Genomic DNA, 20,973 nt, shown 5'->3' with positions numbered 1-20,973 from the left:
GAATTTAAATGATACACAATATTCCCTAATATATACAACGAGCAGGCATTAATGCAATCTTTTTATTTGTGTAGTCAAACGCTGGAAAAACTGGGCCACTTTCATTACATATTATTATTATTATTATTATTATTATTATTATTATTATTTATTGCCATGGGTTATGAGTGCAAGTCCTCCTCTCGGTTTGGATCAGGAAATGTGATCTTATTGGTCGACGCTGGGGGGATTCGGTGTCAGGTGATGTGGAGGCAGACGGCTACTACTCCTTCTGCTCCTCGGTGGAGAGCGAAGATCGCCGCTCTATCAACCCGGATGCTGAGCACTGCCCAGTGCGCAGCCCTGTCGGCACAGCAAGGGGCGGAAATATTCCCAGACCTTTGAAGCGCAGCCTTCCCCGGCTGCTCAGTCGTCTGGCCGCCAGGCTCTACATCCGAGCCGGGAGAGGAAGGTGGATTTAAATGTGCAGCTTACCTAGTGCACGGTAAGGCGCTGCTGTCCGTGTTCCTGCAAGATCTTGGCAGATCGTGACTACCTGCACGCCAGGAAGACGTAGTGACAGACTGAGAAAGAGGAAGAAGGGAAGCGGGGTGGGGGGAAAGGAGCATCACTGCTGAGGGAGATGGCCGAGTGCGGGCGGAAGGCGCTGTCTCTCCTGGAAGCGGCCCGCTCCCGGTATGAGAGCCTGCAGATATCAGACGACGTGTTCGGCGAGTCCGGGGATGACAGTAGCGACAATCCCTTCTACAGCACCTCGGGGGACTCCGACTCCGACAACTACGTAGCCGAGGCGGGCGAGCAGGAGCAGCAGCACCATCAGCACCACCACCATCCAAAACGCGGGGACAAGGATTGTGGCCACAGCGGGGGGTCTGGTGGCGGGTCTGCCGGCGGGAGCAGCGGGCCCCCGGGCTCCCTCACCCGGAGTCAGGCGGAGGAGGAAGGCTGGACGGAGACGCTGCAGGATGTCACGGTCCCGCCGTACAAAGAGACATACGGTGAGAGAGACATGATTCACGACGAACGAATAAGGTCATTTGTGCAGTAGAGAAGAAATGCCCCCTGGCTTTAAGGTGAATGGAAAAATAGTGTAGGTTTCAGGTCAGACAGGCCATTTCTCTGACTCTTACGAAAATGTAGGGCAGTGATAACGCAACCGAATGCACGCCTCCTTTCCATCCATGTGCGATGGAGCGGAGAGTGACACCGCACTGTAGGGTTAATGACACACGCTTAGTCTTTGATACTTCACCCCTTAGTGCTGTGATTCACACGTTCATGTTTGATTGCAGTGCGGAGGGACATGCTGTGTAATTTAGAGAAGCAGCAGGGTGCTTTCATACAAACTAACTTATTTATAGGGAAGTCAGATAAACTGTAAAGCTTAATGCCAATAATAATGCCAAATCATTTCCTATTACATAACCCCACAAGTCAGTAAGTAGTCCTACATACACACACGCCTTGCCTTACCATTCAGTCAGTCAGTGGGCAGGGCTAGTGCTATAGAAGTTATTGTAATCGGTGTGAAGTTTACAAGCTGTGCATGTTGACCAATGAGGTGTCAGGGCCTAATGGAGCTGCAGTGACAAGAAATAAACCATAAAATAATTATTTAAATACACTATTTTTAAAATTCTATTCATATAATGATGCAATTATAATGTTAATTTATTACAAATTAGACAAGTTATGAAATTATTTTTATTTTAACTTGTTCCTAATTTCTAAATAATTGTTTTGAACTATTTTTTATAATTGAAAAATTATATATATATACAGTATGCACCTACAGTATATGTATATGTATATACATATAGGTGCTTTTTAGCACTTGCTACAAGCCTGGCTCATTTTTCTTTGCAATCTCCTGCGAAGAGAAAAGGAGACTTCAACGTGTGTGACTGAGAACCCGTCCAACTGCTCTGTCCATCCCTTTCAGTTTCTGTCTGTTTATCCAGGGCAGCAGGGAATGCAAGTCTGCATCCACAGTGATAGAGCATCGCTTCAGCTTTGGATGCAGCTGCGGCATGTGGCTCTGGAAGATATGAACCAAGCCCGGCTGTGCTCATAGCCTGTTTATTGACTTTTATTGAGAACCCGGCGCTGGGTAAAGTGCAAGGAAAGCACTGCAGAATCAGAAATAACTTGCTTGCAAAAAACAAAACAAAACAAAAAATCCACCTTTTTTATGATTAGAAATGTAAGAGCGCATGTGGGGTTTTTGAGCCAATAACCAGAGTCCACCTGGAGATAAGGAAAGCTACAGGATGCTTTGTGCTTCCCACATCCTGAAGTGGGTGTGGTGTTGCTTTTTAGTTATTGTAAGGTAGCGCCTGGTGTGTCTGTCTGTTTTAGTCTGAGGTGGATTTGTAAAAGAAAAACATTCCGTGTCTGTTTGCACAAACATGGGTTTTGGCCGCTGCTCTGTGTAGATAAAAACACATAAAGTGTCAAAACTGATTTCAGACTTAATAATCTTGAGCTCCACAGTCTGAACATCGGTGCATGAATATGCATCTCTACTGACACTGACAGCATCAGAAGCTTCTTAAGTCGGCCAACGCTGCAGTAAAGGGAGATACTTATACGTCTGGACTGCTTTGCCTGTCTGTGCGCCTGTCTGGCTGCATATTTGTCACTTGCCTGCCCATTTCTCTGTCAAGGTGTGCTGCCCGTCACACAAACACACTGCGGATGTGACAGCTACCCTCTTTGGATGCCGTGTCATGGGTTCATAAATTATCGGCTCCTGTCAGAACGCATTCGCTCGCAAAACCTCATGCAAACCCTAAATGGCTTGTTCTGGTTTGCAGCAGAAGACAGGTGCAGAACTAGGGGAACACTCAGGTCAGGTTTTAGTTGATTTTCACGGTTCATACTCGGGTGAGGATTTGTTTTTTTTGCACAGAAAGGCATTATGAAACCCATATCTAAATCTTTAGATTATACAAACAACTTAAGGTGAGGAATTAGGAGTTCACTCACTTTGCTGGCATACTGTTAGACTGCTGCTCCTCACCAATGCCAAGTTAAATGTTTTGACCAGTTTTTTCTAAATGTCATTCTGTCTACATGTTGATGCAGAGACATAAATAATAATAAAGGTTTTTCAACTTCAATGGGCTATTATGAAGAGAAAATCTATAGTTAGGTCTGAAGAAATCTGAACAAATCAGAGCTGCATTCTTAAGTAGATTTTGGAGTCTTCCACTTTTTTTAGTATATTAGATGTTTATATTGGATATTGCACTCCTTTTTAACAGAAGTTTTCTAAATATTATATATTACATTGAAATAAAGCATTTTTATAATAAGAGTAAGATATTCTGTAAAAAAAAAAAAAGTAAAAAGTATTTAACCCTTTTCAGATTTTTCTCTGTCTTTGCTTATTTTACCACATTAACACAAATTAAATATATGTCTCGTTTTCTGTTTATAGCTTTCTGAATATTAAAGTCAGACCATCTTAGTTTATTTTAGAAAACCGGGCAAAAATTAATTTTCAGTTCTTGCCTTTGCTCCTCAGCTGAGCCTGAACCATGTTCAGTTTGGTGAAGGGTTTATGCGCCGTAAATATAGTGTAATCTCCGACTGTGTAATCCCTGGATATAAAAGCTCTCTACCAGGCAGATGTTTGTCCTCCAGCTACTGGAATAAAAATATCAGCTGATCAGCAGGTAGGATTTTCTCCGTTCTGGGATTTGAGTGGATTTGGTGGTAAATAATTCAGAAAATGTATATTTTCAATCCCCGGTTGACGAATATCAGACAATGGTAACAAACAGCATATTTGCCGGTTAGACTAAAAACAAGCTGGCAGTGCTTCATAGGAGACCAGATCTCTGAAGAAAAGGTGTAGACATCTGCTTTCTGATATTTTCCCTACTTTATGCTGGTCTGCGAATTAAAGTCCAAGTGAATTGCATAGGTTTGCGGCTGTAGCATGTAAAAATGTGAAAAAAGTACAAGGGGTTGAATATTATCAAGGCCATTTCTCTATGTTTTTGTTTTGTTCCTTACAGAAAAAGTGCCTCTGCATCCCACTTAGATTTACTTTAAGCTTTAAAGTTTAGTTGGATATAAATGAGTTTGGTTTTGAGCCAGCCTGCCCCTTTTTTTATTGATTTCCTCTGCAAGCGGCAGACATCTTCTCATGATTGTTCCCGATTGTCTCTTGTCCACATCCTGTCCTCCTCCAGGCCTGCAGCGATCTAACGGCTTGTACCGATGGTGTTATCTTTAATTGTACCTTAAGAGGCTAACACAGCTGATGCAAACCATTCAGAAAGCCAGACAAGCGATCCAAGGAGAAATGTTGCTGTCTGCTGTTTAGAGATAATGAGACATTGGTGTTCAATTGAGCTTGACGTTGTTCCACTCAATTTCCAATTTTTTATTTATTTTTTTTCCCAAAGCAGTCAACAAGGTCAGAGAAAATCTTTGACTGAGAAGAGCCGGTAAAAACCAGACAGAGTGGAATGGGATGTTAGTGTATCAGCTGATAGTTACATTTATTTCTCCTAACCTTGAAGCTTCACCCTTACGTAGCACATCATACTATAAAAAATGATGTAACACTGTTTTCATATTATTAGTACGTAAACAAAATACTTTGCAGTTGAAATTCCCCATTTCTTTTAGATGTTTTCTGGTAGTAGATTGTGTTCGGCTTTAAATATAATAATTTTTGGGGGGAATTCTATAAAATCCTCATCATTTTTGATTCTAAAATCAGTGAATTTGTGTTATCTCTGGAACCAACACGGTAAATCACAATCCGTATTGGATTTTTGTTGTGGATGTTGTGGTCTATGATAGGTTTTTGTTTGTGGAATGAATAGACGATGGATGGTTCTTCTGTGTGCAAATATATCTGGTTTAAGAATCTTGGATACTTTGCATACTTTAATATATAAAACTAACAATTTGGTCCCCAACACTGAGCCCTGAGGGACTGTGGTTTATAGTGTTAAAAGCCTTAAGCTGAAATAAAATATACAACAACCAGAGCAAAACTCAAATGTGAGCCGAGTAAGGCTGCGATTATTTATCAATTCAAATCTGAAATCATTTACTTATTTTAATATATCTTACATAATGTCTCTACTGTTTTTGCTTTGAACTGTGGCAAATAGTGTAAAAACTATTCTAAGTAAGTTTTTGAACTGTGAACTATATTCATTTATCTTCCGATCTACAATTAGCCACCATTTATGTTATTTAAACTAAGCTATTTTACTCATTATGTCTAAATGGACATTTTATCTGCGTTTTCTCTGAGATAAGGGTTATATTTAACCGCAGCTGTAGCCTTCCAAGCACACTTCTCTTTATAAATCACCTAATCAGTGGACATGTTTGTTTGCTGTGTGTGTTTGCTTGACTAAATTATGAATACTCCTGTTCCAGCACCACTATCTTTTATCAGCCCAAGCTTTATTGGCAGATGTCAGAAGCCTGATTCAGCTACTTGGGGACGCAGTTCTGACTCATTTCCTGCCATAACAATAAAGCAACTAGACACTGAGACTTTCCGCGAGCAGAGAAACGACAAACTCTGACGTTCGCCACAGTGCGGTGGCTGTCAAGTCTTCTTAACTGTCCAGCCACGGCCCATGGCCTCTGACATCCATACCAAAAGCTGACACGGTTCATTCATGAAAAAAAAAACTGTTTTGATGCAGTTTTTTTCTCTACTTTTGAGGCGACATTGTGCTTTATGTCAGCAAGAAGCACTTTGCTTTTGTTCTCCTGTGCTTAAAGAATGACAGCTCACTTTATCCTGTCAAAGTGTCAAAAAGAGAAACATTTCAAAGAGCAGAAGAACCAAACTAAAGACTGTTACTGAACTTCAAGAGTTGGGATTGATAGCTGTGCCCGATAGTCAGCTTATGTCAGACTTCCTGTCGTTCTGTTTCGTTTGCTGCAACGTTTCGCTCATTTCCTCTCGGTCTCCTTCCAGGACCCGCTCAGAAGATGCCGGCTACTGCCACTGCCTTGGACTTTTTCCAGCTCTTCGTCCCAGATAACTGCATCCAAAACATGGTCACCCAGACAAACATGTACGCCAAGAAGTTTCAGGAGCGCTTCGGCTCCGAAGAAGGCTGGTGTCCCGTCACGCCTCAGGAGATGAAGGCCTTCCTGGGCTTCGTCATCTCCACCAGCGTGCACCGCTGTGAGTCGGTGCTCAGCATCTGGAGCTCGGGCTTCTTCAGCAACCGGAGCATCGCCTTGAAGATGAGCCAGTCGCGCTTCGAGAAGATCCTCAAGTACTTTCACATCGTGGCTTTCCGCCCGTCTCAGGGGAGCAATCAGGGCCTTTACAAGATCCAGCCGTTCCTGGACTCGCTGCAGCAGTCGTTCAGCTGCACCTTCAGGCCGTCGCAGACACAGGTACGTGCAAGTCGTCAGATCATCTGCTGATGTTTCTATTCAGAGACGCTCTCCATTCTGCTATAATGTGTGCAAATGTTTAGAAATGATTCTGCTAAATGAAGTGTCGTTTAACAGAATCATTTTGCTTTTGTGAGTCAGTGAAAAACTTAACGTTGAGCATAATGCTAATTAGTTCTCCAAGTTGCAAGTTGTGTTTATACACACGTTCCAATTTTCTGAACTGCAGTCAAAGTCAAATTGGAGATAAGGTTATATTTACATATAAAACAGTAGTTGTAGAAGCGTTTAAATCAGATTGTTACCGACTCAGCAGTTTAGGTACTATTTAACCTTTTATGAGCAAATATGTGAACTTTTACATTAAGGCAAGGAATGCCCCACTTCCATTTAAAATGAGACAAGGGAAGGGCTTTGCTTGAAGCAATGTGAACCTCAATCTGAAAACCATCCACATATTAATTATGCAGGAAATCTAGCTTCTTCTTTTTATCTGGCTTTTCCTCCAAAATTTCTTTTTTTTTGGCTTCAATTTGGACTCACTTTTCCAACTGGGTCAGAAGAGAACTATTTTTACTTTCTATTTTGGGTCGCCCGGAAATATGTCCAAAACTTTCAGCTACTGATGAGCAGCACTGTTGTAGAAGAAGTAGCAGTCAGTCTATGTTTTATTTATGCTTTTTTATTTATATGATTTATTTCTTCTTTTTTTTGTTGTTGTTTTTTTGCATAAGAAAAAAAATCTGGCTCTATAAAAATAAAGTTGGTGTATTCATCGAAGCTTTCAACCTCTTTCTACCATGAAAGTGTCTGGATCTACATTCTTTAAAGAACGGATGGATGTTTACAGTCACTTAACGCTCATCATGCCAGTCGCTTATATAAGACACTAAAGACAATTTAAAATGTCAGCGTTGTCTCATTTGTCTTATATAGTAGATAATAGTAAAACCCTGCTTTACAGTGATCACTCACTCACACAGTCTACTTCTAATGTCAATAATCAATAATTGCTGTTAGGTACAATTCTTAAAGCTGTTGGCCGGTCAAATCTTCAGAGAACCAAAGATCAGAAATCCACCATCAAATTCAAATCAGGTTTTTGCAAATGTGGCCTGTTTTTGTGATGTGTGACATGAAAACACCCCTTTTGCTTCAAGTGGAAATGTCAAACCTTTTTGACGCTGTTGATATTTTCCTGGTAATATTTGACAGTCTTTTTTTTTTTGGTATGGAACAGCAGAGGTTGCACTTTCTGGCACAGAGAATGGCCTTCAAAAGCAACTCATGGATTTCAGCTAAAATCCGCACATGTGGTTTTATTTATTGGAATTTCACATTAATATAAATTACAACAGCATTGAATTTCCCTTTGGGATCAATATAGTATTTTTGAATTTGAATATGAATATGAATTGTCATTTCATACATGTACAGAAAAGGTTTTCTTTTTATTCAGTCGGCTACTGTCACAATGAGAACTGTGTCGAAGAAGTCCTCTTATTTTTCATGCAGCATCACAATAAAGAATAAGTGTTTCAGATTTTTACCTGATAAATGCAGAACTCTGACCCAAAAACAAATAGATCAACTTTATAAAAAAAAAAAAAAACAGACCTTACTAGCTTCAGCTGTGTGCTGCCTTTTTGCTGCAGTGGAGATTTATTTTGCACCAGTTGCAGATGTGGTCATGAAACCTCAGACTGAGGTCGTCCTATCACACCCTGTGCACAGTTTGCAGCACTGATGACATCTGAGACAAATCATTGAATAAAAGGCTCTGGATCAGTGTTTTCATTTTCAAAATCCAGATAAGGTTAAACAGTTCTTTACTATAAAGTCTTGTTTTATAGTTTAAGTTTGAAAACATGAGTGTATGGTAGGCCCGTCTTAAGAAAAAAGCACATACTTCTATATGGAGCTCATAGACTTAGTGGATAGTTTAACAAGTCTGAGTACAAATGCATGAATAGTAATATTGCTACGCCTTGTTTCTGTTGCTATTAGCAGAGTAAACTGAAAGGAGACTTGTACATGATTTTTTCGATCTTTTAACAAATGAAGCTATAAGGTGTGGCACAAATATCTCAAATCTCGAGAAATAAAATATAATTAATAAAGTAAAATTGAGTACAACCAACAACAGCTTCCAGAAGTGTATTAGTTAGCAAATACTGCACTTTGTATATATACTGTATATATAAAGTATATATAAAGTATATATATATATACATTTGTATATATATAGAAATACATAATGTGCATATACATCGAACATTGAAAAGACAACCGACTGCAATTCAGCATATAAGTGCAGTTGATGTAAAGAAATTAAAGAAGAAAAATATCTTATGTACGTTCCAAGTGATTGCATGGAGGGATGATCACAAGCAGTTTCTTTTATAAATGCTTTTATAAAAGCATTCATTTAGCTCCACTTTCTCCAATGCTAATAACCAACACACTGTACTTCATATTCAGTATTTGCTCATGAAGGGCCTCTTGGGATAAATAATCATATTTCAAGAGCATCAATTTTCATGCCTGCATCAAAAAAAGTAATGGAAGTAGTGGAAACTAGCTGATTCATTTGCTTTTAGTTTGAGCAACTTAAGTGCCTCTCGGATCAGCGTAACTGATGAAAGATGATCCCTACTACGCCCAAAATACATTTGGGAATATCGTAACCTCTGTCGTGTTACACCCAAATCTAATTCAGCTCTGAAAATTTAAAGGAAACAGTTTAAATATTGCGGAGTTATTGGATTGTCAAATAGATCTGAGTTGTCATCTTTTTACGCGGAATCATCTCAATCTGCTTGCATCTAAAATGTACAAAATCAAAATAATGAGGGCAGGATGGCTGCCACGGAGTGTGTGCATTTGTGTGTCCAGGACAGTTTATTTTATCTGATAGTTGACAGTGCCAGGAACAGAGTGGGTGCAAACACAGAGAGAAGCACAGAATGAAACTGTTGCTTTGTCAAACAATAGTTTACTCATTTAACGAAGAAACAGACTTTTCTTAACTGTATTGTCCTGTTTTCATTTTGTCGTTCGTTTTAACCTCTCTCATAGTCTCCTCCTGGACCCATTGTCTGATAGGTAAGTGTTTTGGGGGGTTTTAGAAAAAGAGAAACACAACATTGTTTCCTTATATTTATTCTCACCGACAGTAAATAATTTTTTATTTTTTTTTTGTAGTTTCTTCAGAGGCTAAGCAGTAAAGATTTAACTAAGGACTTGTTTGTTTGAAACAAAGCCTTAGGTCATTACGGGTTGGACTCTCTAAGCCCATGGGGAGATCTGTGGTTTGGATGAAGTCATTCAGCGAGAGGCTAGAAAGCTTCATTATTTTTTCATGAAAAGATAAACTCATATTTGACTGGGAAATGTCCTGTTTGCACTGATGGCAGAGCAGAACAGAGCTTCCAATCACACCTCCCTTCAGCTTTAGTTAGATTCAGCATGCAGAAAAGACAACAGAGAAACAGCAGGAAACATTAATTTACACACACCTTATAAAAAGGCACCTTTTTTAACTAACATTAAACCTAAACTTTTGCTGTTTAGCATATTCTCTTTGTGTGTACATGGTTTCTGTCAGGGTACTCCGGCTTCCTCTTACCAAAACAAAAACATGGCGACAGAATTAGATTAGATCTAATTGAATCCATCACAATATAAATGATTGTATTAATATTACATTATTGCGTATAGGTGAACATGGGATATGTTTGTCTTGTGAAGCGATTACATGAGATTGCATTGCTGTGAATTAGTTCTATATGAAATTATTTAAGTTAATCAGGAAAGATTGTTGTCATTCGACAGCTAACCAGTTTTGTTTTTATAAAATGTATCGTGAAAAATCAGATGCAAAGTTTAACTTTAGCTATTCGACCAACAATAAAGTCAATGCTTATTAGCTGCTATATTCAGTGTCATGAGGTTTAGCAATGTTGCCAGTTTCTACATTATCTAATACGTATAAACAGCAGGGGGGAAAGTCTCTATGGTGATTAAAAAGCAAAAGTTACGTACCAGAAGGTGATTTATTTTCTGCTGAAAACATTTTTTTTATCATTATCCCACTCAAACACAAACTACTCTTCAAAAGGCTGTGCTTTCTGTCGAGTTTTCCACACTGACAGCCAGCCTGTTACTCCAGTAGCACCTTCTGCGCTACGGCGTCTTTAACACGTCTTGATGATAAAAATGTCATACTTTTTAAGATTTTCTAGATTTGACGCAGTGTTTCATAACATTAATATATAACAACACAGTACTCAGTTTGACTCCTGATTTGTAAAATGTTATTATCCTGAAGGTTTTTGCAGGGTTTTTTGTTTTTTTTGTGCATCTTGGTTATCAGATATATATTGTATATTATAACACCAAAGAGTTAAGAGTAAGTTAAAAATAAATCGTTATTTTTCTTTCTCCAGATTGCTTCAAGCCTGCACTGCAAAAACTGAAATCTTAGTAAGATTAAATATCTTAAATTAAGGAGATTTGTGCTTGTTTTCTTTCCGACAAGATGATTTTTCTGACCAAGAGGGGTTTATGCTAGAATATTTTTCTTATTTTAAATGTTTTTGTACTTAATTATCTCAGTAAGACATAAAGCTTAAGATTGAGAAAATATTACTTATTGTGAGTAAATATATGCTAGAAACTAGAATATCAATATCAAACTTCAAGTCTGTAATGACATTGGTTTTAGTTTCATGGAAAGGTTTTGACACAAGCTAACATTTACTGAATCCTCTGTGCACTTCCAGGTTCTTCATGAGCCACTGATAGACGAGGACCCTGTGTTCATCACCACCTGCACAGAAAGAGATCTGAGGAAGAGGAAGAAGAGGAAGTTCAGTCTCTGGGTCCGGCAGTGCACCTCCACCGGATTCATCTGTCAGGTAGAGGCGCCGTCTGAGAGTAAAATAAATAAAACCTGCAGGGCATTTCGAAGGAAGCAAAGGAAGGATGTGGGTCTGTTTTAATTTTCTGCTTTGAGGCATGATGGCAAAAATGACTTCATAAATAAGGGAGTGAAGTTTCCACTCAGGCCAAAATCTGAAAGGCTTTTTATGAAGACATGAGCGGCTTTGATCCGGTATCAGATCTCTGTCTCAGCTTGTTACTTGTGTGTGCTGGACAGAGGAAAACAGCTTTGTGGGAATGATGTTCACAAGCTGCAAAATTCACTTTGAGTATTGGATGTGAGCGTGAGAGATGGCTCCAGGGCTGAAACGCTGGTTGTTAGTTTCCTTTTTGATGCCATGGAGTGGAGTATTTTTTGGCTTCAGATTACAATCACAGATAGAGCTGCTGTGCAGACTGACAACGTTGCCCTCGACGCAACCCTCCGCTCCTACGCTCGTCTATTATGTAACACCGCGGATCATCCGAGGACCAGAACTGTCGGATCTGTCCAACCCTCTCAAAAGCTGTGCTGTGTGCACAATTTTTTATTTTTATTTTTTTTAGAAAAATCTCTTCTTTTTTTTTAAGGACTATTTTTATTAATTACCAACTACAGCGCTCTCGGGTGAACCAAAACGTTAAACTTCAAACAGCGACTGTGTGAGGAAATGAAAGTGAGGTTTTGGCTTTCTTAGGGCAACATGTAGACATGCACAACTACTGGGAAGAATTATTATCAAACTAAATAAAAGTTCCGTTAACTCGTCCATTTCAGAGAAGAAACATTAGCGTTCACAACGACTGCAGCCATTTAGCAGCACCTGCTCCTTTACCAGTTTGCTGCACACCAACTTGATTCTCCACTGATGTATTCTTCATCTAAATCAGGGACAGGAGAACAAAAATGTGAATCATTAGTCTATGGCACAACAAAATAATATCCAAGTACCTCACAGAATTAGGGACTCTCTCCACTCAGCTTAATGGCTCCATAGCTAATGTAGATCTGGGTTAATCAGACTAAAGCCATTTGACTGAGTGCAGAATGAAAAAACTAAACTGTTTCTTGTTTTAAATAAGTGATTACAATTCTGAGTTTATATTACTTTTAAGATGTACAGATTTAATGCCCTGTTTGCAAAAGGCTTGCTACAAACAAGCAACAATATGGGAATTTCGTTAAAATCAGCTCAGCGTTTGGCCGTTCTGTACCTGACGTTCCGTCTGGTTTCCGCCCACTGTGCAGATCTCCGTCCATCTGAAGGAGGGACAGGGCACAGATGGACTGGCCACCTTGAAGAACAAGCCCCAGCTCCACAGCCTCGTGGCCAAGCAGCTCTGCCAGAACATCTCCGGCAAGAACGCCATCATCTTCACGGGGCCATCCATCACGAGCCTCGGCCTCTTCTCTGAATTCAGCAAGCAGGGTAACCAAGCAGACAGCTTCCTCTTCTTTGGCTTTGGAGGACAGATTGTAACCTCACTCATTGTCTTATCCACTTTTGCCTTTGTACAAATTTGTTTTGTTTATTTCGTTTTAAATTGGGGTTGATGGCTAAACAGTATAGGCAAGAGTAGTGTAGGATAAAACCACTCAACATAAAAGATCATAGCTTGGATTCTCATTATATTTCAGCCTTTACCCATTGAACATGAACATTTTTTTGACTGCAGTGACCTTTTAAACCCAAAATTGTGTTTTCCTGTTTGTTTTGATTTTAGCAAACTAAACCTGTAGTTTCTTCCCTCACCCCTGCCCTGATTCCAGATCTTCACTTTGAAGACCGCAAAAAGTTTTTACTGAGAGAGAAACAGCAGTTCAAAGCAAGCGTCTCATCATGACTAACTCTCTCACTGATCCACTCGTAAACAGGGATGCCTTGTTGACTGGATCTCCAATAAAAAGTCCTCTTTTTATTGGAGAACTTTAAAACATGAAAGTGAACACAATGTTCTGCGGTTTTCTTGGTCTAGGCGGTTTGGAGTTCAACCGAAAATTAAGGAAGTCCAGGATTTTCTCTATTTATACATTAAAACTAAAGACTGCTCACCTTCACTTCCATCTCTGAAGATTTACGTCACAGAACAAATCGTTGCTCCGTAAAATAAATGCGCCGAGAGTGTGTGCTTCAGCACAGATAGGAGCCGATCAAGGGAAAATTGGTCCGATTAATCAGGGCCTAATTAATTGAGCAAGAGTAACTGGCACCTCTCTGCAGTCAGATGTTGTCCCGCTAATGAAAATGGGTTTAATTAGGACTTTCCACTTAATCCCAGAGAAACCAATCAGTGTATAGATTTCAGTTTTACTAATAAATAAAATAGCTCTGCTCCTAGTTAGTTCTTTAAGTTCTTGCTTTCTTACCAGTGGCATCTTTTTAGCACAAAGCAAATGACGTACTGCTTGGCCGAGGTTAATTAGAATTTCTCAAAAATGGGACTGAACCAAAACGTTAGAATAAGGAGCCTGGCGGCATTTCTTTATTCTAAACAAAAACCAGAGAAAGTGAAGTGACAGTACATTCACTCTGTTATGCTAGGCAAAACTCAGCTTGAGTGTCCCTCCACCAGGACGACTAAAAGACCGCAGATATGATTGACATTGTGTTATCACAATTAGTAGCAGCTTTAAACATCCCCCCACGATAAATAGCTGGCTGAACACATTGTCCAACAATTTTGTCTCTCGGTTTTATCTCGCGTGTTTAATTAGCAGACTTAATTGCTCCGCGTTATTCTGCAGCAGTCGTGCGCGGAGACGGAAGCCGTTTTGTGAATCATTAACACATCAGCGGTGGCCGCTCACACGCTTGTTTTGCCTCTTCCTCAGATGAGAAAGAGAGTCAATTGTACGCACTGATGAAAGAGATCGAACAGCTGAAACGGTCCTGCCGGTTTCTGGTTCCCAAACTAAACAGGAAGACAGAACAAAAGCTTTCTTCGTGGTTCGTAAATTAGTAATTTAGCCGTTAATCAAATTTATATTTCTGCCAAATCCAAACTGAGAAGCCAGCCTTGAAAAAGTGCTCACACACACTCTTGAACACGCCTACACTCTGTCACTCTGCTACCAAAACAATCTGTGCGTTTTCTTAAGACTGAATATTATAAACCATCACAAGTAGCACATTGTTGTAAACCGAAGGGGAAGTGGCACTTGGTTTTTAAATATAAAAATCCAGAGAGGGTGCCGTCCTCCATGAGTCATTTAATGTTCTCTTTTGAAACATAAACGTAAAAAAAACAAAAAAATAACCCTACTTATATATGTTTCTCTCTTCTCTGCTCAGATATCTACTGCTGTGGCTTGCTGAGCACCAGGAAGAGCGACTGCACAGGTTTGCCCCAAAGCATGCTGGTCTGCAGCTCCACGCCGGCACAGCGCGGCCAGTCACGCGTGATGATGAAGGGCAGCATGTCTCTGATCAGCTGGTACAATAAGGGACACTTCAGGTTCATTACCAATGCCTACTCGCCAACAAAAGAAGGTGAATAAGTAAATAAGATCCTCTTCAATGTGTCCTATTAAACAGCTTTAGGTTGAAATATCTGTTTCTAACACACAATTTGCATGAAAGGAAAACTGTCTTCTGATTAAGTGAAATAAAATTCAACATTATTCTGTAATGTGAGTTTGTCATCATTAGATGTTTTTTCTCCCCACTATAAAGCATTCCCGACAATGAGAAACAATGAGAGCTTTTAATCCACAATCATCCTTTTTTAGGAGCCGAGAGGATCATGATATTGCATAAACACCCTCATACTGTCTAATAGTTTTAAATCCAGCTGTGTTCATGCTCTGTGCTTGAGGAAGTGAGGAAGCAGATCAGTTAAACGGTTACTATCTAGTATTGATTTTCTTTGGCCTGTATGTGTGTGTGTGGGAGTCTGTGTGGGAATGTTTTGTAATTTGGCATTAATAGCAAAATAGCCTTTAATCCTTCCATTTCCTTTGAAGCATCATCACCACAGTCGATTGATATCCGCGGTAATAGTATCACGTTTTCATTTCCGTGATTGAGTAAAATGAAAATGTGTAACAAAACAATGCAAAAATGGTGACAGGTATGTTTACATGGATTTCTTTCTTCCTCCTGTTCTCTATGCTAACTCTCAGCTATTTGTTGTGTGGGCTTTTTTTGTTGGCAGGAGTGATTATTAAGAGGAAAAGTGGAGAAATCCCGTGCCCCCTTGCCGTCGAAGCCTTTGCGGCACATCTCAGCTACATCTGCAAATACGACGACAAGTACAGCAAGTATGTGCAAACCTAACGGTTCCTCTGCATGGGGCTCGCTTGTTCACCTTGAGTATGTGCAGGTTCTCTCCAGGTACTCAGGACTGGTTAGATGAAACTAGCTAGCAAGCTATTCCTACACTTGGCAGGTTGAAATTTAAAGTAATATTGTAACTTTACCAGAATCTTTCTACTGACTGGAATTTTCTGAAATAATCCTTACTTGAAAGTCATTGAGAATCAGAGGAGGGAGCAGAAGATTGCTTTGAGCAAAGACTTTGAGCTCATTGCTAAGGTTGAATAGTCAGAATATCAGTAGAAACATGCTCAAAGCTGGCCTGCTATTATATAAGGGTTAATTATATATATATTTTTTTGCTTTAATAAAAATGTTTACCATTGATTATTGAGAAAGATGTTAATTACATTTTCAGAAATTATTCTCAATTTACAATATGTTTTACTTTGAGAGACCCGTCTCATTTCTATCATAAACAAACTTCTTATTGAACAGAAAATCATTTTACGATCTAAATTTAAACGTAAAACCCCACGTTATGGTGACCAGTAAGAACAGAGTGAAAAATAGAGCTAGTTCAATAAAAAAAGTTGGTGCACTGTTTTTAGTTTTTTACAATAATAAACAGGTTGTTTTCATATATATAAATGGTTTATTCATCTGTTCTACCCCTAACACATTATTTTGTATCTGTCCTTCGTTTTAGTGGTGTAGAAGACATAATGCAATAGGAAAATAACACTCCAACATCGCCTTACAAACAATAAACACTTTAGCACATTTTATTTCCCATATAAGCCGGCCTGAAAGGGGGTCAACAAGTGCTGCTGCATGAGCACCACAGGTCTCACACGTCATTTTGTTGTTGTTGTTTCTTTCTCTCTGCCTTATAGATATTTTATCTTCCATAAGCCCAACAAGACTTGGCAGCAGGTATTCTGGTTGAGCATCAGCATCGCCATCAATAACGCGTACATCCTTTACAAGATGTCCGACGCCTACGCCGTCAAGCGCTACAGCCGAGCGCAGTTCGGAGAGAGACTGGTCAGGGAGCTGCTGGATCTGGATGACTGCTCCCCCACACAGTGAGAAAAGAAAGAGGAGGAGGAGGCGGAGGATGAAGACAGAAATACAATCTCCCACATGTTAATTTCCACTTGGTTGTACAGACCTCATGGGTCTGTGTCAGTGTGCCAAGCTCCCGTCTCTCTCTTCCTGTGGTTGTTCATTTCTGCCCCTGTAAATATTCACTAACACACCACTGCACTGTATACATTATTAAGATCCACCTGGGGTAGCTGCTTCAGCTGCTACTGTTAGCCACACACTTCTGGCGTCAGCAGATATCAGTCAGCAGAAGCAGAGATGAAACAAGAAACAACAAAATGAGTCGGATTTCACTCAGAAATGATGTCACCTTAAAGTTTTTAGTCTTATCAAAGAGTTCAACTATTTAACAATTTAATAAGCCTGAATTAAACTGAAAATATCTTTAAAAAAATAAAATAATAATAATAATAATAAAAAACAACTAAAAACACACCTGGCACCTTGTAACAAAGTCCGAGTAAACACGACACTGCATGCATTGAGAATGTAGATTGTGACGTTTGTGTTGTTAAGTGTGGAAAAGATTTTAGCTCCAGGCGAGCTGTGAAATAACTGTGTGTGTGCGTGTGTGTGTATGTGTTCAGTAAGTAGAACTGCCATTTGTGTGTCTGATGTCAAGCCTGAGGATTGAAGCGTGTGACACCGGTGACCCAAATGTGTCTTTCCGTTGCACACCGTGTTCGCTATTGGTGCATCGTCAGTAAAAAGGGACGCCTCATACGGCGCCGTGTTCATCTGCCCATCACAACTGCCCGCATCAGAAAAATCCTGACAAGAAAGCCATAAAGTTTCCTCTGGAACTGTATTTTAATTTTTTTTTTTATTCTCTAACTGTAATAGCAAAAAAAAAAAAACATAAATTACATCCATACATGGTTTTGCAAAAGTATTCATACTGCTTGAACTTTTTCTTAGACAGCGACATGCTACGTGGGTGCATTTCTTCAGTAGAGACAAAGAAAGTTTTCCAGGTGGATGGAGATAAATACAGAGCAGACCTGGAAGGAAACCTGTTAAGAGGCTGCAAAAGCCTTAAGACTGTGGCAGGGGTCGACCTTCCGGCAAACCGGAGACGCGATGGAACGATTTTAGCTCAGAACATTTTCCTGTCAACATCCGTACCTAAATCCTCTCCGTCCAACCCGACCGAGCTCCAGCTGTTTGGCAGAGAGGAAGTGGCTAAGATTGTCTGTCACTGCAAAGATTGCAAAAGTCTGGCTTCATTCAAAACAATACTATTTAGGTTTTGTTCTTTACAAAAAAAACTGAAAACTATGCATCACTTTCCTTCCTTTCCTTACACACTACTTTGTGTTGGTTTGTTTAATCCCAGTTTATAGTTTTGGGATTGTAATGTGACATAATGTGAAACAGTTCAAGTGGTGTGAATACTTTTGGAAGTCTCTGTGTGGTTTGTTTTAGGAGATTAACTGATTAATTAAAATGATCAATCTGTTAGATTTTATATATATATATATATATATATATATATATATATACATTCTTCATTACATTAATTTCTTCTTAATTACTTTTTTTTAACTCATAACTTCATTACACTGTTAACGTCCAACTTAGCATTCCCATTGTTTTTGGCAGGAGTCCTTTCTCTCCTCCTGCTTCACAGTGAGGTATAACTGAGTTTTAGAGGGCAGAAAACGTCCGAGTGCTCCAGCGTTGCCAGGCAGTGAGTACAGACTTGGCCGCTGTTCAGGGCTCTGTTCAGATAGTAACGTTTGGCCAGATTTACTGTGGAAGCAGGGGGCAAAAACAAGTCTAGAGGCAATCAGGTTAAGATGATGATCGTCCGTGGTTTGACTTTGATGTGACGCAACAAAATTATACAAGTAAGACGGCAGCTTATGTTACAAAGGGATTTCATGAGATAGAAGAGGATTTTTTTTTTTAAGTAATATTTCTCAGTGTGAGCATCCCGTGGCATTAGTCTTTGTAGAGAAGCCACCTTTTCCTCGTCTGAGCTCAAACTGCGCCATATTGCCGTCTGAAGAATGACTCACTTAGCTTGGCTGGACGTGGTGGGGCTTCGTTCCTGTTGTTATGCTGGGAAAACATTATGAAGAGCTTTATATGTGTGAAAAGTGTTGTGTCAGCATGGTTCGGTGTGTGAATACATGATGTTACAGTGATACGACGGCATTCGTTGAGTGATTCACTCATTCACCCACCCACTTCATCTCCCCCATCAGAGTCTTGCACTTTGAAAGCTCTGAGGCTCGTAAGATGTTTTTAATTTTGGGCAAAAAAAACAAAAAAAAGCCAAATATGCATTGGTGATGTGGGTGAGATCTCTAAATATAGGTAGAGAAATTAATAATATATATGTGAAAATACACAAATGATTATAGGGTGAAAATGAAAGAGTAGATCTACAACAGAAGGGACGTCCTTTTGGTCTCATGTTAATCATTCCGTCTCTCAAACGGAAGATTGTGATTCCTTTTTATCCTTTCACTAATCCAGATCATAACTGTTGTTAATCTTGTGCGTGTGAACCGCTGAACCTTGTAAATGAATGTTTCGGACTGCCACCAACTAACACTGTTTGTCCGAGGGAGCGCATCTCTCATGTCACCTCATGATTTTAATACAATGTTTGATAATTACGTCATAGGCAAATGTTTTCACTCAATTGCAAAAAAAAAAGGAAAAAAAGCATTATGACATGAAGCTAAAATGTTCGGTACCCCCTCAGTCATTCGATTGAAAGGATCAAAGAAAAGTTTGCCAAAGTATTTGCACAACTTGAACTTCACAACTTGACACATTGCAGCCACAAACCTTAGTGTGTTTTACAACAGTATCATGTGACAGACCAACTCAGAGTGGTGCATAACTGGGAAACGGAAGGAAGACAATAAATGGTTTTCAAAAATGTCTGGAAAGTGTGGCTTGCATTTTAATTCGGCCCCATTGAGTCAACACCTCTGAAAAAAAAAAAAGATGCTGTCACGGTCATATTGGATGGAGAAGCCTCTGTGAAGATTTATATTATGCAGATTCTTTATCAGATTTAGTTCTAGACTTTGAGTGGACAATTCTGACACACTGGTCTGTTGGAAGGTAAAACTAGATGTGTCCGTGTTCCAACAAAGCAAATGTCTGAAATACCATCTCAGCATGTCATAAAGTTCTCCAGAGGTCATTTGATTCAGGTAAGTTTAGCCAGAGAAGCATCTAAACCAGGATGCTGGACAGAGCACTGAAGTACTGGACACTGAAGTACTGGATTTAGGTGGATAGTCAAGTTTTTTGTTTGTTTGTTGTTTGGGTTTTTTTAGCACCAATTGTGCAATCCTCTCCCATGTCCAGATGATGTTTTATAAACTAACCCTGCATTAAACGTCTCCACACCTTTATCCCTGGCATGTCTGCTGTGTTCCTTGCTCTTCCTGAGGCTGTTTGTTCACCAATGTTCTGTTTAATATGTAAAAAAAAAAAAAAAACTTACAATTATGAAGTAATTCATATTGGTTTCATCTCACAATACGTATTGAAGTTTGTGGTTGTAATAAAAAAAAAGACTAAGTTTAGGGGAAACTTTTACAAGGCCCTGTATATATGGCTGCTGTCCTCAACATTTTCACCTCTTCCCAAAAATCTTTTCTATTACAAATCTTTTCAAATTTGACACATGGATACCTTAAAACCCCTAATTAGGGCTTAACCAGCTACACATCCTGTCTTTGGCAAACACTGCCTGAAACCGCACCGTTTGTTAAAACAGAAAAAAGGGCTAGTCTAAGCAACTAAACACCAAAGCATTTTTCACTTTTGAACTGTCTGTTTCTTTGCCGTCCATGTACTGGGCTCCCAAATACAAATACAGAAAAACACTTCAAGACAAAATCACAATGTGAACCGACTGATTATTATACTATACCTTTTCAACATGCAAAATAAAAATCATGGATGCTTTGTTTATTTTTACCAACAGACTGGAGGGAATGCTAGAAAGCCTTTAAGATGACATAAAGTGTTTTTTTTCCCCCTTCAGTCCAAGCAGTGTGCCTAATCTGCAGTCAATGTGGATGTTACTGAACTTAGCTTGGGATTTTTGTTATTTTTCTTATCCTGCTTTTATTACTCCTCTCAAAGCATATATTATTAACAGGAGGCTTTGTAAACCATGGTTGCTTGGCAACGTATTCAAAGGGTGGAAAAAGGGCAGTTTTTGAAGTTCTTTTCTTTTAAATAAAATATTGTTATCACCTCCAGCTGCAAAAAGAGAGCGGAGCAGCATCAAGTGGCCTTCCTATTCACCATG

General features: G+C 39.5%; 1 protein-coding gene across 1 annotated transcript; it reads left to right on the top strand.

Moving 5' to 3' along the window:
• Positions 1-224: 224 nt before the first annotated feature.
• pgbd5 (piggyBac transposable element derived 5) lies at positions 225-20,065 on the top strand. Its single transcript, XM_028007389.1, has 7 exons — positions 225-998; positions 5,966-6,396; positions 11,181-11,315; positions 12,569-12,749; positions 14,613-14,810; positions 15,475-15,580; positions 16,472-20,065. Exons 1-7 carry the CDS (start codon positions 623-625, stop codon positions 16,665-16,667), a joined length of 1,623 nt encoding a protein of 540 aa, XP_027863190.1. The 5' UTR covers positions 225-622; the 3' UTR covers positions 16,668-20,065.
• The last annotated feature ends 908 nt before the right edge of the window (positions 20,066-20,973 follow it).

This window comes from Xiphophorus couchianus, chromosome 22 (assembly GCF_001444195.1).
Source record: "Xiphophorus couchianus chromosome 22, X_couchianus-1.0, whole genome shotgun sequence".
NCBI lineage: Eukaryota > Metazoa > Chordata > Actinopteri > Cyprinodontiformes > Poeciliidae > Xiphophorus > Xiphophorus couchianus.
This window is presented reverse-complemented; position numbering and strand designations above follow the sequence as displayed.